The sequence below is a fragment of the Sugiyamaella lignohabitans genome, chromosome B, assembly GCF_001640025.1.
Source record: "Sugiyamaella lignohabitans strain CBS 10342 chromosome B, complete sequence".
NCBI classification, from domain to species: Eukaryota; Fungi; Ascomycota; class Dipodascomycetes; order Dipodascales; family Trichomonascaceae; genus Sugiyamaella; species Sugiyamaella lignohabitans.
The window spans coordinates 1,409,536-1,426,843 of NC_031674.1; the positions used below are offsets into that span (position 1 = coordinate 1,409,536).

The 17,308-nt window shown below is 49.7% G+C and overlaps 5 protein-coding genes across 5 annotated transcripts; 2 read left to right on the plus strand and 3 right to left on the minus strand.

Moving 5' to 3' along the window:
* Nucleotides 1-257: 257 nt before the first annotated feature.
* On the plus strand, nucleotides 258-1,376 carry HER2 (glutamyl-tRNA(Gln) amidotransferase subunit HER2; the record flags this gene model as incomplete). The annotated part of the gene is made up of 1 exon (XM_018879403.1): nucleotides 258-1,376. One exon carries the CDS (start codon nucleotides 258-260, stop codon nucleotides 1,374-1,376), a length of 1,119 nt encoding a protein of 372 aa, XP_018737323.1.
* A 190-nt stretch (nucleotides 1,377-1,566) lies between these two features.
* On the minus strand, nucleotides 1,567-3,252 carry YTA7 (Yta7p; the record flags this gene model as incomplete). The annotated part of the gene is made up of 1 exon (XM_018879405.1): nucleotides 1,567-3,252. One exon carries the CDS (start codon nucleotides 3,250-3,252, stop codon nucleotides 1,567-1,569), a length of 1,686 nt encoding a protein of 561 aa, XP_018737324.1.
* Nucleotides 3,253-3,308: 56 nt separating this feature from the next.
* YTA7 (Yta7p) lies at nucleotides 3,309-6,047 on the minus strand (the record flags this gene model as incomplete). The annotated part of the gene is made up of 1 exon (XM_018879406.1): nucleotides 3,309-6,047. One exon carries the CDS (start codon nucleotides 6,045-6,047, stop codon nucleotides 3,309-3,311), a length of 2,739 nt encoding a protein of 912 aa, XP_018737325.1.
* Nucleotides 6,048-7,268: 1,221 nt separating this feature from the next.
* On the plus strand, nucleotides 7,269-9,230 carry SRP101 (Signal recognition particle receptor subunit alpha; the record flags this gene model as incomplete). Its single annotated transcript, XM_018879407.1, has 1 exon — nucleotides 7,269-9,230. The coding sequence occupies one exon, from the start codon at nucleotides 7,269-7,271 to the stop codon at nucleotides 9,228-9,230; it is 1,962 nt and encodes a 653-aa protein (XP_018737326.1).
* A 914-nt stretch (nucleotides 9,231-10,144) lies between these two features.
* Nucleotides 10,145-10,960, minus strand: PRY2 (Pry2p; the record flags this gene model as incomplete). The annotated part of the gene is made up of 1 exon (XM_018879408.1): nucleotides 10,145-10,960. One exon carries the CDS (start codon nucleotides 10,958-10,960, stop codon nucleotides 10,145-10,147), a length of 816 nt encoding a protein of 271 aa, XP_018737327.1.
* Between the last annotated feature and the right edge of the window lie 6,348 nt (nucleotides 10,961-17,308).

The following is a 17,308-nucleotide window of genomic DNA, read 5'->3' on the forward strand; positions in this document are numbered from 1 at the left end:
TCGAGCAACCAGGGTCTGGGGCGGAGCCCCAGCCGCCGGAGGCAGACCCCCCTCCCCGGAGAAACTAACAGGTGGTGATAGCATTGAATGGAAAGATTATTGGAGTCAAGGACCTGTTCTGTACTTTAGACCTGCCGACTACCTGTTGTTCGGATATCCTGAAAGAATACACCAGTCCGTATGAATCGACGGCCGTCACTCTTCTACGGCGTGCTGGTGGAGTGGTTATTGGTAAGACCAACATGGACGAGTTTGCCATGGGGTCCACTAATGAGAACAGTTGCTTCGGCAAGGCATTAAATCCGCTGTATACAGACTCGGAAGTGACTCCAGGAGGTTCGTCTGGTGGAAGTGCTGCTGCTGTGGCTGCTGATATGTGTGATGTAGCATTAGGAAGCGACACTGGTGGTTCAGTGCGACTGCCAAGTGCTTACTGTGGAGTTATCGGTTTCAAACCCAGTTACGGACTCCTTTCAAGACACGGAGTCGTGGCTTATGCTCAAAGTCTAGATACCGTGGGTCTTATTTCAAAGGACATCTCGCTTGTAGAGGCGTCGTTTAATGCATTAAATCACTACGATCCCCAGGATCCCACCTCAGTATCGCCGTCTTTACGGGACAAAATCGAAGCAAATACTAGAATTGCCAGTAATTCGGGGTCAAAAGACCGAAAACTCAACATCGGCGTTATTAAAGAGGCTATTATCGATTTGTCACCGGAAGTTCGTGAAATGTGGATTTCATGTCTCGACCGACTACGACGAGACGGTCATACTGTGACAGTTGTATCACTGCCGTCTTTGAAAAGTTCGTTGCCAACTTATTTCATTGTTTCGTTGGCAGAAGCTTCTTCGAATCTCGCGAGATACGACGGTGTGAGATACGGCAGTAGAGCCGAGTCGGATCGTGACTCGGGTCCTACTGGCACTCTGTATGGACCAACTAGAACTCGAGGATTCGGAGACGAAGTCCAACGTCGAATTCTTCTTGGAACTTATAATCTCACTGCCCGAGCATATGGAAACCATTTCGAAAAGGCCCAGAGAGTCCGTCGTAAGCTGCAGATGGAATTCAATTCTATCTTCGCTACTCCAAACGTCCTGTATCCCGACAATTCATACACTCCAGGCAACATCGACGTCGTTATCCACCCCACTGCCCGAACTAAGCCTCCAACTTTTGACAGCATTTTCGACGCCGAGTCGGCTGTTGACTCGTATGTCAACGACGCACTCACTGTCCCCGCCAACCACGCCGGCATTCCTGCCATCTCCATCCCTTATGGTGGTGTATCTTCCATTGGCATGCAAATCTGGGGCCAATATGGCGATGACCAGAAAGTTCTCGACGTTGCCAGGCTCTTGTTGGCTAATTAGATGGGCTGGGTTTGCCTCCGGCGGCTGGGGCTTCGCCCCAGACCCCACTGCTCCTCTCGCTGCGCTCGAGTCGGGCATCGGGGAGACGGTAGATTGGGGTACGAAGACTGACGTCAATGGCATCTTGTAATATACAAATAATAAATTATTCAGTAGCATGGTTATAATACAAACTACTCTCATTATATCATTATTGCCTTGTAGCACTGACCGCTTTGAGGACCTCGTCTAGACTGTTGTGAAGATGTGCGATGATGCTGTTACGGTCCCACGACGTGCGGTGCTTCCAAATGGTGTCCACCAGGCATGTGTTAATGTGCTCCAGTTGCTCTACCACAAGCTCGTTTTTCGTACACTCGCTGACCAGACGTGACTCAAATTGAGACAGCAGCTCTTCATCGAGTTGAAGTTCTGGCTCTGGCTCTGGCTCTGGCTCTGGTTCCGGTTCTGGAATTGGCGAAGCTGGTACTGGATCCGCGACATCGGCCTTTTCTTCTGGCTCAGGTGCTGGTACTGGTGGCTCGGGCTCGGGTTCTGGAGTCGGATCTGATTTCGAAACTGAGTCTGGCTCCGTTTTAAGCGTCGTAACAGCGTCCTCAGAGTTTTCAACAACAGCTGAATCTATGTTACTGTTTGCTTCTTCCATTTCCACATCGTCATCAGCCTGTTCCTTGAGCTTCGCTTCGGTGGTACCATTAAACTCAATATCAATTTCCACAACCGTCTCAGATTGCACTTGGGTCACTGTTGCTTGTTCTGACTCGCCAGCAGACGGTAGTATTGCTGGCAGCTCTTCGGTAACAGTAGAAACTGCCACTGTCCCGTTAGGTAAAGGAGGTCCATTGACACTTCCATTGAGACTCATTTCTGCCAGTATTCGCTTCTGTTTGGCGATTTCTCGCTGGTGCATCTCTTTACAGGCCTGAATGAACTGAGTGTCCATAGCAATCTCATCAATCACCACCTGGGCATTGGCAACCATTTCTGATGCTTTGATTATCCTCTCCCTATCGCCAGTAGTAACAGCATCCGAGCTAATCATTTCAATGTCCTTCAAGTACTGTTTGGGCTCAGAATAGAATCCATTCCAAAGCCTTTCTTCAATAATGTCTAGATCCATGTTATAATAGCTCTTCCCAGTAGCAACCTCAACAATTTTATCACCCTGCTTAACATAAGCAGGCTGGATGTTTAATTCTGGTGGAGGAGGCTCAAATAAATGAACTAGATGAAAGTCCTCGATAGGAGGCTTTTTGAATCTCTTGTATCGGTTTTTGAACAAATCCATCAGTCCGCTCAGTTTGAACTTGAGAAGATTTTTAAGTTGCATGTCCTTCTTCTCCAGCTGTTTCTGTTCGCCCTTTGTAGGAATCTTTTCAGGCTCTGGTGGTGCAGCTGGCAGCTTTTCCAGCACACGTTTTCGGCGTTTGTCAGGATCTGGGTAGTCAGTCGGCTTGCTCGAGATGTAATATCTGAGGATTTGAAAAAACTCTTTTAACCGTTCTGCGGATGATACAGGTACCAACTCCTGGTAACTTTCACTCGAGTATCCAAATAAATCCTTGAGCTGAGGATCCAGCTCATCGTATGGAACGTCTGACAAGCCAAGTACTAGAACCGACTCTGTCGGATTGATGTTTCTCAGAATGCTCCTAAAAGTGGACTTTGCGGCATCACTAATAGTTGCAAACCAAGTCTCGACATTTGGCAAATACACCACACTCGGGGTGTGTCTCCTTGCCTCCACAAACAGCTGGATCATAGCAGCCTCAGGGGTCCTTGTCGAGTCACTCAACAACGTTCCAAGGTCAAAAGACTGTACATGGAAACCCTCCAAATGATGCAAAATGGCAGATCCGATATACTGCTGGCCCATTCCCTCTTCGCCACATATGAGCAGCCGGGGTCTAAACACCCTTGCAGTTTGGAAATCTAAACAGTTAGCAATCCAATCAACGAGTCCGATTCCCGAAGCCCGACTCGAGCGAAGCAAGAGGAGCAGCGGGGTCTGGGGCGGAGCCCCAGCCGCCGGAGGCAATACGACAACGGAAAGTACTTACTTTTGAGGGCTTCCTGTCTGGCAAACCCGCCATCGGGGTCCGGGATCTCTTCGTAGAGAGCGTCTTCGAGGGGAGTGAGCTTTTTGGTGCGAGGGAGTAGGTTATCGAGTTTGTGAATGATGCTTTTGAGTGGCTCGCCAAGCAGAGGTTCGATTCTGGTGGGTAGAGGAGAGGCACCGGATGAAGTCGAACGAGCAGACGAAGGGATGATCTTGTCAACGGATTTCATGAAATCCACAGGAGTTACATGGATGGATTGCGGGTCGAGTAGAAGTTTTTCGTTGGACATGAAAATTTGAGGGTATTTCCGCTGGATCGCGTTTAGAGCAGCCTCAGTACACAGAGCACGCAGGTCAGCACCTCCGTACCCTTTCGTGAGTCCAGCAACGTGATCAATGAACTCGGGTTTCAGTGGAGGATCCCATTTTTTGGTGTTGATGGAGATGATTTTTTTCCTTGCTTCGAGATCAGGCAGAGGGAAGTAGAACTCTCTATCGAAACGGCCGGGACGACGAAGTGCTGGGTCGACCGAGTCAGGTCGATTTGTCGCACCAATAACAATTACTTGGCCACGATTGTCCATACCATCCATCAATGCTAGTAAAGTTGATACAATGGAAGCGTGGATTTGTTCTTGTTTGGATGATCTTACTGGGGCAAGACCGTCGATTTCGTCAAAGAAAATAATCGATGGTTGCTGGTTCCTGGCTTCTTCAAACAATAATCGCAGCTGTCGCTCAGCTTCACCAACCCATTTCGATAGACAGTCGGCACCTTTCCGCATGAAAAAGGTGATTTTTTTGCCTTCTTTAGCACTGCTAGCGGCTAGTGCTCGGGCCATGAGGGTCTTACCAGTACCGGGAGGTCCATGAAATAATACACCTCGTGGAGGAGTGATGCCGAATCGTTGATATATTTCCGGATACCGAAGTGGCAGGGTGACCATTTCTTTCAGTTGGTCAATATAATTGTCCAGACCACCGACGGCCGAAAAGTCGATATCGGTATCAATTCCTAGCGGGTCGGCGTCAGCAAGACCGGGCTTTTTAGGCTTGACGATGCCAAACTGCGACACGCCAGTGGCATTGTTTTTCGACTTTCCTGCGCCACCGGCAGCTCCTGCGGTGCCAGCTCCTCCAGCCCCAATCAACTCGTCATCACTGGAATCAGAGTCAATCAGCGCCGTCGGATCATTAGGCCCTCCGCCTGTACCACTGCCCCCAGGACCTCCTAAAGCACCTAAAACGTTTGGAAGACCAGGGAAGTTTCCTAGACCACCAGCTCCGGCTGCTGCTCCTATACCACCAGGACCCGATCCGAATACAGAGACCACGTCGTTTCCTCCAAATGGTCCTGTGGTAGGAAACAGTCTTCGGATAGGACCTGTACCAGCACCTCTTCGCCGCGTATTGCGACCGGGAGACACTGCTACCGTCTCAAAAGACTCGTCTGGTAATGGTGGTGGTAAAATCTGGTAGTTGACTTCTTTTCGTTCTCGAAGCTGAAGTTTTCTCACTGGTTCAGGAGGTGGTGTAGCAGATTCACGTAGTTCGCGCAATTCTTCCTGAAGATTAGCAATCTCATCTTCTTCAGCTTCTGGTTGGCCATTATCCGATTCGTATTCCGACTCCTCGTCATCGTCGTCATCAACTCGTCTTCGTCGAGACCGGCTTCTACTGCTTCTACTAGCAGCAACTTTCTTGGCTCGTTTAGCCATTTTTTGGCGCCTTTTCTTGCGTTTATACGATTCAGACTCGTCATCATCCGACACTATAAACCCGCGATCCTGGTTGCGTTTGCGTGACTTCTCAAAACTGTCTTCGCTATCAGAACCAGAATTGTCCTCGTCCGAGTCGTTTTCTTCGTCGTCTTCTTCTAGTTCATGATACTCGTCCTCATCGTCATCAATATTCCCCCTTCTACTTCTATTATTCGATCGACTAGTTGATTTCGTACTTTTACTTGCAGTTGCTGACGATGAGTTGATTGATTTCCGAGAATGTCGTCTTCGAGGAATTATAGCGTCTTCATAGTCATCGTCGTCTTTATTTTTCTCGCTTTCGTCATCCTCCTCATCCTCGTCCACATCCTCTTCTTCATCCTCATCGTCTTTGTCTTCATTATAATCTTTTTTCTTGCTACGACTCCGACTTAGACTGATATCCCCATCTTCATCCTCGTCGTTAATATACCCATTTCCAGAATGATTCTCCTCAACACCATCGTCATCATCGTCATCGATCTGACGACGAGATCGCAGGTTTCTCATCTCAATAAGCTTAGCTGCTTTGGTACCTATCTTGAGTCTGATTGGGAAAGAGGCCGCTGTAGTCAAAGACTCTGACCCATTCCCTGACGTGTCACTGTCACTACTGTCTTTGTTTTTACTACCGGCCTTACCAGATAGCCTATTCCGACGGTTTCGGGTGTTTGCTATACTGTCAGAGTCGTCTTCGTCACTGATATCACTGCCACTGCTCTCAATATAGCTTTTCACGATACTACCACGATTACGAAGCGGTCGGAAATCTGTCTCGTCGTCGAACCCGTCGAGACCAGTTCCAATTCCGTTTCCGTTTGAATGGTAACTTTTACTAGACGGAACAGTCATGTGTGATCCGATGCCGCAGTTGCGTGCAAACGATGTTCACCAAGCCCTGAAACCACACACCAATCGACAAAAAAAACCCTATCACAGAAAACCGAAATAGGCCAGCAACTGACTCAATTGACCAAAACCCAATTGTCCTCCAGTAGAGCTCAAAACAGTTTGATTTCGCTGCTGCGAGTCTCAATAGCCCCACTTTTTTGTTGTTTTCGGTTTGTAATGCTGTTGCTGGCGGCGTTGTGCTGTCGGGATAATTAATATGCACGCACTTCTAAATGCAAATCAAGCTTCATCCACAATTTCGACTAAGCTTCTCGTGTTAAAACTGTGTATCCAGCTGCTTTTGTTATTACTAACACACCAACCTCGTAATCTCTAATCCAGTCTGTCTCTTGGTTAGAATATTCCCGATCCGCTCTCACCGGCACATTTCCGCGACCATTCTCGCCCAAAACACACTCTTGTAACCGCCCAAACTCATCACCAAACCGACTTCAAACTTACTTCGAAATTCACGCGTGAATGCGTTCCAGTCAGTCGTGCCTCTACGGTAGCTGTCCAGTGTCTAAGTGAGCAACCTGGTGTTCTATCGGTATCACATATAAACACACCACCCCAACCCTGGCGCTACCGCGGCTCCCGACGCAGGGTCCAACTCCAGGGTCTGGTCTGGGATGGGGGGTTGTGCCTCCGGCGGCTGGGGCTCTGCCCCAGACCCCGTGGCTCCTCTCGCTGCGCTCGAGTCGGGCGTGGGGGTGTCAAGTGAGCCGGGATTTGCCGGGTTTTGCGGGTTTTGGCGGCTTTGACTGCTGGACTAAGAGTGGATTTACCGGTAGAAAACCCCGCTCTTCGCACCTTTTTTTTTCCGGCTCGCTAAAGACTTTAACCCCGTACCCCCTCCTGTTGGCCACCCCACACCCGACTCGAGCGAAGCGAGAGGAGCCACGGGGTCTGGGGCAGAGCCCCATCCGCCGGAGGCACGACCCCCTGGCACGGCTAAACCATGTGACCACGGCTGATAAGCCAGCAGTTGATCTCGATTGATGGCCGTCTGAAGAGAGTAACGGCAAGGAAGGCTTTGGAATCGTGTGGTCTTTTGGATAAGGAATTCAGTTTCTGGATTCAGTGAAAGCAGTGTCTGGATTGAGAAGGACGCTAATTGTGGAAAGTGTGAAAAAATATTGAACGGAGAAGAAGAACTGAAGAGAGTCAGTGCCAGTAGACATGATTGATCTGCTGTCGGTTTTCTCGTCGGGTGGAGTGGTGCTCTACTCGGCGACGTATGCCAATGTTCCTGATAGTGTGGTGAATACGCTGATTTCGACGGTGTTTATTGAGAACCGCAAGTCGAGCACGTCGGGATTCCAGAAAGATGGGTACACCGTCAAATACTCTGTGTCGAATGATCTTGGCATGACATTTGTCGCAGTGTTCAAGACTATTCTACAGCTAGGATATGTCGACAGTCTTTTAGAAGACAGTAAAAAGATCTTTCTATCGCTATTCAGTGATGATATAAAAGATAATATCAAAGCAGGTGAACCAATTGCTAGTGGTATTGACTTTACCAAGTTCGAGGCGCTGCTGAAAGTCCGGTTGGCTGAACTCGAGGGTACTACTCCTGATATCAAGAACATCAAAATTGACGAGGGTGAATATGAGATTATAAATAGTCCTAATGGTCATGACACGGATGATGGACTAACAAGCGATTCGGTTGTTGGTGGTCCAGGATCTGGATCTGGTGCTGGAGCTGCTGCTGTTTCAGGATTGGCTGCTGAAACAGATGGTAGTGGGTCTGTTTCATCGCCTAGTGGAAAGAGAAGAGGTGGTCGACGAGGTAAAAAGTCGTCGAATACAACTCCATCAGCAGGATCTCCTAACCAGTCGGGTGCTGAAGATGGCAAGCCATCTGCAGCTACTAAGACCAAGAAGAAGATGCGACGTAGATGGGACGATTCTGGCATGGCGGAGTATGACGATGACGACGATGTGGTTCTTGATTACTCGTCAGCAAAAGATGGCAGTGGAAATGCTGCGACTGCCGGGGATACTTCAAATGTTCTGGAATTTACTGGTGATTTGAAAAACTATGGCTCGTCTACCAAGAGTGGAGAATTTGTACTGAAAGAGCTTTCTGACGAACTACGAGGTATTCTTGATACAGACGACGGTACAGGAACTGGCGGGTTTAGTGTAGCAGCAGCTGCTGGAGCTGGTTCTGGAGCCGGTGTGGCATCAGCAGCATCCAGTTCGTTTGGTTTTCTACGGAACTTTCTTGGTGGTAAAACCATCAGTCCTGAAGATCTTCAAAAGGCTCTGGCTGCTATGGAGAACCATTTAATGAAGAAAAATGTTGCTAAAGAAGTAGCTGAGCATCTCTGTTCGACAGTTGACAAGAGTCTGGTAGGATCCAAGACACAAAACTGGACTACTGTAGAAGCGACGGTAAGAACAGCCATGACCGACGCATTACGACGAATCCTCACACCCAACACATCTCTAGACCTGTTACACGAGGTTCAAGCTGCAAGAAAGTCACGACAAAGACCATATGTCATTTCAGTAGTCGGTGTCAATGGTGTGGGTAAATCCACTAACCTTTCTAAAATCGGGTTCTGGCTTCTTCAGAATAAATACAAAGTGCTCATTGCCGCATGTGACACATTCAGATCAGGAGCTGTCGAGCAGTTGAAAGTGCATGTACGAAGATTACAAGAACTGACCCAGCGATTAGGTACTGGAGAAGTTCAGATCTTTGACGAAGGATACGGTAAAGACGCAGCTGTGATAGCTCAAAGAGCCATTGAATATGGCCAACGAAACGAGTTTGATGTCGTACTCATTGATACTGCAGGAAGAAGACACAATGACGACCGGCTCATGTCGTCGTTGGAAAAGTTCGGCCAACTGGCTAATCCCGATAAAATCATCATGGTCGGTGAAGCTCTAGTAGGAACCGACTCGGTTCAACAAGCACGCAACTTCAACGCAGCATTCGGTGCCAACCGGAACCTCGACTTCTTCCTTATCAGCAAATGCGACACCGTCGGCGACATGATCGGAAGCATGGTCAACATGACATACTCCACCGGCATTCCCGTCCTCTTCGTGGGAGTCGGCCAAAACTACACCGACCTGCGAACCCTGTCCATCGACTGGGCCGTCAACCTTCTCATGAGCTAACTAATGCATTCTTTTTTTTGTGCTACTTCTGCCTCCGGCGGCTGGGGCTCTGCCCCAGACCCCGTAGCTCGCTTCGCTCGTTACGTCGGGGGAACCTGTTCTAGAAACTTAAACGACCTGGAGTCGTATTTTCGATCCACTGAACCACCGACCTCTGATTGCGCTGGTGGTGCTTCAGACTGAGACAAGGTTAAGTATGCTACTTTTCTCGATCAACGCCAATGCCTGGATGACAACAGGATTCTAGTAACAATTACAAGCTGAAGGTTCGAAGAGAATATATATATTAGGTTAAGTTACAAATAACAGTGCCTCAAGAGAGGTCACCTCATCCTGGTTCTTTGGTGAGACAGTGCTTTCCAGGTGCTGGGTTATTGGCATGAGCACCAAGAACAACTGAGACCTCTTCTTCTACAGAGCCAATTTGCCAATCTGAGACAAAATCAATATCAGCAGCTCCAGTGAAACCAGGAATCTTTCTTGTCAAATCATATCCGATACAAGAAGTGCCATCAACTGTCGACTTTTGGTGATGTCACGTCCACACGAGTTCGACCGCAATTCGGAACCACAGATCCACCTCAACCAGACCCAGACTGTCACCGGCCCGAAGCCCGACTCGAGCGAAGCGAGAGGAGCCGCGGGGTCTGGGGCAGAGCCCCAGCCGCCGGAGGCAGCACAAGAGCTCGTAGGAGAATAAGTCCCCAGCCAAAAAACACTGGCCCGACGTCCGGTTTGAGCGAAGCGAGAAGCAGCGGGGACTGGGGCGGAGCCCCAGCCGCCGGAGGCAACACACGACTTTTGTAGGAGAGAAATAATTGAGTCTGAATCGAATATCATACAAGAAAAGGAAGTCAAGAAAGCAAGGAAAGGACATGCAGAGCCAGCCTGGCATGTCGTTTTATGGTGGTGGTTTAGTTGGAAAACACGTTCTCGAGGAACTCGCCGATGATGTTACCTCTGGGGTAGTATTCACAGGCAAAGAAAGCACCACCGCTACAGCTGACTTGAGCACATCCGATTTGCTCAGTACCGGCCCAAACAACTTGGGTGAAGTGGCCAGTGGCCTCAGAGAAGAGACCGGTGAGGAAGTTGTATTGACTGACCTCACCGTACCAGGCGCCAATGGCATCAGAAGGGCTGCCGTAGCCAGAAGCAATGTTCTCACCGTAAGGACCGCCGCTGTGAGCGAAAACACAGTTCTGGTTGTCAAGATACTGTTGGGCATAAGCGGCCAAAGTAGCATTCCAGACAAGGGGAGAGGCAGAGTGCTTGGCTCTGTCTTGGTTATGGGCATCAAGGATTCCTTGGGCATAAGAGTCGACAACAGCCTCAGGGGTCGATTGACTGGATGGAGCAGGAGAAGAGGCGGGAGCGGGAGCAGGAGCAGCAGGGGCAGGAGCAGATGCTACAACGGCAAACGAAGTGGGTTGAGCAGGAGCAGGGGCAGCACCGGCATCAACAGTGAGAACAACGGTTTGAGGACCATTGGCATGAGAATGAGCCACGGCAGGAGCAGCAGGAGCAGGAGCTGGGGCCTGGGAAACTGCAGGAGGAGCAGGAGCGGGGGCAGCAGCTACAACGGGAGAAGGGGCAGCAGGGGCTTGTTGACCAGCAACAACAGTGACAGTGTGGAGTTCGATTTCTGTCTCATAGACATTGACGGGAGTAGCGACAGCAGAGGATACCATCAAGGCACCAACAGCAACAGACGACTTTGAAAAACGCATTTTGGTTTTTGATTTGTGAGAAGATACTAAATTGACAGTGACAATTAACGTCAACAAAAAAAATTCACGTGAAAAGTAATAGGTGACTTGAATCAAAGAACAAAAAGAGAAAAAAAGCCAAATCAATTGGATTCTCCTTTTATGAAAATGCTTTTAAACGAAAAAAGGATAGTAGTAGTAGAGCACAAGGAAAAAATACCCGTCAATGGTTCTACAAAATACAGGTCAGAAGGAACGTGTGATATAAGTCACTTGTAGGAGTAGCAGTTAGATCAGACAGGTAGGTAGGGAATGTGGTCAACTTTATAGATACAAAGTTTAATAGCTTAATGTAGCCGAACAAAGTTCTTTCTAATGAAAATCTATCAGACACGTTAGTGTTAAAGTCGATTAAGCGAGGTTTGATTGAACAAGAAACAAATAAAAAAAAAACAAAATAAAATCAATCAATCAATTAAAAAGAACACCCCACCCTCGGCTCATTTTTATAATCTTTGAAAAAGAAAAGGCGTGGTCGGTGCTCTGATAGATCAGGACAAATCTGGTTTATCGTTTTTCGACTAGACCCCATACGGCAGGTGGCGCAGGCGATCGTGTCGATACGGGCATCATACATTTTCAACGTGGTTGGTACTTACTTGGGGCTTGGCTAACGGAATGAGACGAAATATCCAGTCCACCGGTTAGCGATGTAATCGGAAAGGGAAAAAACAAAAAGAGCGAGGTGGGGAATTAAGCCTGTCTGGTATGACTAGACTTGGTTTATCGCTAAAAAGGAAATTCTGCCAAAAAATCTTAATCCAAGATTACTGTCTAGAATCGGTATACACGGTATACACGGGCGGGGCGAGGACTAAATAACGAGGCGGTGATAGTGGGGTTGATACCGTCGGTTCACCAATTAATAAAATTAATTAATGAAGGTGACTGGTGTTGGTCTGTTAGGGTAATAGTTTAATAACAGAAAAAAAACAACCGAACAGAACGGATACAACGGCACAAATAAACGGATGGGACGAAACGGCACTAACTAAACGGACGAGACGAAAGAAACGAGACGAAACAAAATGGTACGAATTCAGTAACAGAGAGGCGATTGTACTATTACAGGCAGTATTGCAGGCAGGTCAATTGGCTCGGAGCAGAAATTCTCAGGCGGGCCACGAAGTGAGTAAATAAATTTACGTGTCAACGTGCACTGAATTGGGCTAGAGAGTGACGTAGAGCAATCTTGGAGCAAGATTGAGATGGGGGGTAGATGAAGAGGGGTATCTAAATAGAATAAAGTAGAACGGAAAAAAAAGTCGAGTTAAGGAAAGGAAAGAATAAAATCTAAACGAGGGTTGAAAAAGACTGGTTTAAATAAGACGGAGAAAGAAAGAAAGAAAAAAAACCTAGTAAGCACCGAGAAACACGTTATATACACAATCAATGCGAGTCAGGCTAATAAGTTTATTGCCAATATGTACCATTACTATAAAGAGACGACTGTTTAAGAATGTGTGGAATGAGCGCACCAATTAGACTTTGGCAGTCCAATGGTGCCATGGAAAAAAAATATGCAACTCCTATAGAGGATCAGACACTGCGCACTTGCAACGCTGTTTCAAGTTGGTGCCTTTTGTTGCACCCGCGAATAGGGGTAAAAAACAATCACAGAAAAGGGGGAGGGTGGACTTGCCTCCGGCGGCTGGGGCTCTGCCCCAGACCCCGTGGCTCCTGCTTCGCAGGAGTTGGCGGGGACCGTGGACGAAACCGACTCGAGCGAAGCGAGAGGAGCTAGGGGTCTGGGGCAGCTCCCCAGCCGCCGGAGGCAGGTCCCCCCCTCCCCCTTTTCTGTGATTGTTGATTGAATGCTGCATGAGGAATAAAATACACATGCACTAGGACGCCTGTTTAGGCCTGGCACATGCGGCCCGCCTGCTATTAACCATTTGCAGGTGCATTGCATTGACGCCTATGCACAGTCTGAGGTACGTGAAGCAAGGGGTCGCGAAAAGAAAGTGGGGCTAAGCTTAATCTGTTAAATGAGACATATTTCACTTTTCTGCCTGTCTCGGCAAACAACCGCCAACGGCCGGACTCCAACTATGGGCTACTGGCGGTGGTGGTCCTGCCTCCGGCGGCTGGGGCTCCGCCCCAGACCCCGCTGCTCCTCTCGCTTCGCTCGAGTCGGTTTCGTCCATGGCCCAGCCAACTCCTGCGAAGCAGGAGCCGCGGGGTCTGGGGCAGAGCCCCAGCCGCCGGAGGCAATTGATCCAGCCGGGGCGACTTTGTTTGTTTGGGGCCGAACGAAGCGAAGTGAGGGGCACTGGTGAAACTGGCGAGCCGAATTTCTGCCCGTGGGTCTGTCGATCTGGCGAGCTCGCAGCAAGCAAACGGGGCTGGGGGAGGTGTGCCTCCGGCGGCTGGGGCTCTGCCCCAGACCCCGTAGCTCCTGCTTCGCAGGAGTTGGCAGGGAGCGTGGACGAAACCGACTCGAGCGAAGCGAGAGGAGCAGCGGGGTCTGGGGCAGAGCCCCAGCCGCCGGAGGCAGGACCACCACCGCCCGTGAGTCCGTGAGGGTCTCGACCCGGCTAGAACCAGGGTTAGCAGATCGGCCGGTCATCTCATCGATCGAGGTTTGTTAGGAGAAAATTTTGAAGAGAGAGGAAAGAGGGAGAGGGGAGAGAGGGTCGAGGAGGTGCTGCTGTCAGTGGGGCCGATCTTAGATCGACTATGCCAGATCTAGGGGTTAGTTGTCCAGAGCTCGGTGCAGCATGCATGACAATGAACCGGCGTGGCAGCGTCGAGGAGCCTAAGGTGCCCCACTACGATCACAACGAATAACGAATATAATAATAATAATAATAATAATAATAATAATGATAGTAATAAAATAGGAATAGCAAAATTACACAAATGCATCCTCTAACACAACGGCCCGTTTCACAACAACCTACTTAGTAATTTGCTCTGATTATCACGTAGCACTTGGCATGAATTGGTCGTGAAACATGTGAAACGGGAGGACTAAATTATTACCCCTTATCGGCCCGGATCTAATCAGACCCAATGCTACCTAGCGAGCAGCTCAACAACAACAGCAACAAAAGCTCGCTAGCCATTCTGGTCTTAATTGGCCTTTTGTCGAGGACGCAGTTACCTAAACCGAACTAATTACCACTCCGACGTAGCATTAGCATCAACGATGACGTGCATTTAACCCGACTGGCTCTCTGTCTGCGTCTCAGTCTAAGTCGGATTTTTTTCTCAGTCTCACTCGGGCTCAGCTCTCACAGGCTCCGGGTCACTAGCTCCAGCCCTCTAGCACGTCAATTTTTGTCACACTCTTTGTTGGGTTGTGACTAGCCCGCTGTCACCTTTTCTGCTAGGTTAGTCTGCCTGTTCTCTCTCTCTGTCTGACTGTATGTCTGTTGTTGTTTGCTGTTACCAATTGTTACCCGTCTGTTACCCCTGTTGTTTGTTTGTTTGTTGTTAGTCGGTCTATCTCTTATCAGTTGCTTGTTTTTTATTATTTTCTGTTTCATATTTATTATTTTATTGTTATTGTTTATTGTCTGCCCGTTGAACCCCTGTCGACTGGTGCAATGCCGTTTGCCAATCGTTCGCGGTTACTGTCTCTATCAGAATGCATGCTGCTGCTGATGTCGGTGGTGGTGGTGCTGCTGCTGCTGGCACTGCTGGCATGGAAGCAGCCTTTTTACACGCTATGTCGCAGCTGCTGCAATAGCGTTTGAAAAGCGCTTCTGCTGTGATAACAGCCAGTGCCGTTTGATCCAAACAAGAAACAACGACGTCACCGTCGCCAATTTTGCATGGCTTCTGCTTCAGCTGCTGCTGCCTCTCAACCTCCCGCTGGTCCTCCACCGCATACCACGCTACCCTACCACTACCACAACCACACGTCCGTCTCATCTCATACTACACAGTCAAAGTAGCACAGCATTCACCAGGATCATACAGGTCTCAAAGCAAAAATCCCAACGCCGGCCGCCGTATCTGTTTGTTTCAGACACTCTTAAGACCCCTCCTGGCCCCACCTTCAGCCTGATACATGAGCGCTGCACGTCCCACTGGTCGAACCCGTCCCCGTTAGAACGGTCTCATAGGGGGAGGGGGGGGGTAAATAGAGGGGCACGGGAGGTGGGCCTGCCTCCGGCGGCTGGGGCTCCGCCCCAGACCCCGTGGCTCCTGCTTCGCAGGAGATAGTGGGGACCGTCGACGGACCGACTCGAGCGAAGCGAGAGGAGCAGTGGGGTCTGGGGCGCAGCCCCAGCCGCCGGAGGCAGGCCCACCTCCCCGTAGCACGTGCCTCGCCAGAGGCAGAGAAGGGGAGCCTTTCATCGTCCGAGCCTGATTATCGGTGATCGCAGCGATGGATCAGAGGAGTTGGAATGTTTGTTTGTTCCGTGACAGGGTTTGCGATCTGCTGTGACAGCTGCAGGGGCAGACGCCAAGAGGGTGCAGTTGGGAGCGGAAGCAGGCCGCTGGAGCAGGTCTTTTTTCGTTTCAGGGTTGGATGGTTGGACGGTTGGACGGTTGATTGGCTGGTTGGCTGGCTGGTTCGGGTGTTGGTGTTTGAGGAGGATTGTTTGGGCGGAGATGGACAGTCAATCCTGGCATGGACAGGAACAAGAGCGAGTGACAGGAACAGGCACGATCTCAATGCACAGAACCTGCTACAATGTATAGAACGCGCAGAATGCACAGAATGCACCGAATCTCAGAATCTCAGAATCGCAGAATCGCAGAATGTAGTGTACAGGGAAGGAGTAGGGGATATTTGGATATGGCTCATATGCAGCAGCCGATGATGCGCATGTTCGTTGCGGGAAGGTGCCTGACGGCTGTTTGTCTCCTGCCTACTGTCTGATGCTGTTCTTGGAAGGTTGGCTGGTGAACATCGTTGGCCCGTTCAGTCGGTTGTTAGAGTGCGCAGTTGACGTTGGCTGGTTCTGCAGGTCTGCGAGCCTGGCTATAACCTTATACCAACAAAATATTTCTGAAACATGCCATTGCTGCTGAAGACAGGCTCAAAGTTTATTTATTTTTTAGCATTGTTTACTTTTGAAAAGATATTATAATACACATTCTAACCCCTGGACCCACCCACTGACGACATCACTCCCCTTGTTCCCCACCTGCCTAACAGGAATTGGTTGCTGGGACCGAGACGAACCGACTCGAGCGAAGCGAGAGGAGCAGCGGGGTCTGGGGTGGAGCCCCAGCCGCCGGAGGCAGCACCGTTCCCTTCTTGGAAATTTTCCCCTCCCCCTTTTTCGCCAACTCCAGCTCCAGTTCCCCGCTTTTTGTCCCCACTTTGCCCCATTCGCACACCTACTGGCAACAAGCCCGCCCTCCGATTGCTCCGGCTCGACCCCACCCCACCTCTGTGTGCCCAGTTCGTAGACCCCACTGCTATCAGGCATCGCATGTGCGGGGTCCGGGGAGGGGCAAGTGCGCGATAACAGAAGAGGCATCCTGTCAATTACCCCGATTCGGCTTCTTCTTCTCTACTTATACCATATTCATATTCATCCTCATGTACTAAACTTATTTATTATTATTATATTGTTAATGTTACCGTCCGTCGGCTCGGCTGAATAAAATTAATGACCATCAGAGCAACCATGACGAGAACAGTAACCGTACAACTGCCGCCCTCATTTCGACTCCCCCGCTTGAACTCTGCCGTTTGCTTGCACCAGCAGTAGCAAAGTGGGCCCCAACTGAGACTCGGCGAAGGAATGGACTGTAACTCTCCTTCTTGCAAGACTCTGCTACTTTCGACACTTTCTGTCTGTCTTTCTTCTGTCTGTCTAAAACAGCTGGCCAAGACAGTGCCTCCGCCATGACCCACTCACTACCTACCGCCGTCAAACCACCGGCCTCTGCTTCCTGATACTCTCAGTTTTACATTTGTTACCAAATGTTTTATTTCACGGAGAAGCTGGCCGTTGGGGGGTCTGCCTCCGGCGGCTGGGGCTCTGCCCCAGACCCCGTGGCTCGCTTCGCTCGTTTTGGGACCGGTGGGCAGCTGCTGGGGGTTGCTGTGGTGGGATTCAGGGGGTCTCTGTGGTGGCATTGCCAGACGAAGAGGGTGTATTTTCCAGTGGAAACGGGTCAATTGCTCTGTGAGTCGCTCGGACGGGTGTGGTCCATTCACTGGTCCATTCACTGGAGCGAGCTGAGTTGTTTTTGTGACACTGGATCACGGTCATCGTAGAGGTTCACCAGCCGGGATGGAATCTCGGAATCTCAGTTGGTGCCTGAAAAATCGAACTAAGCCAGCTGCAAGGTCTGGAGTGGCTCAGGAGTCAACTTTAGAGGGCAATTGAGTAGTTG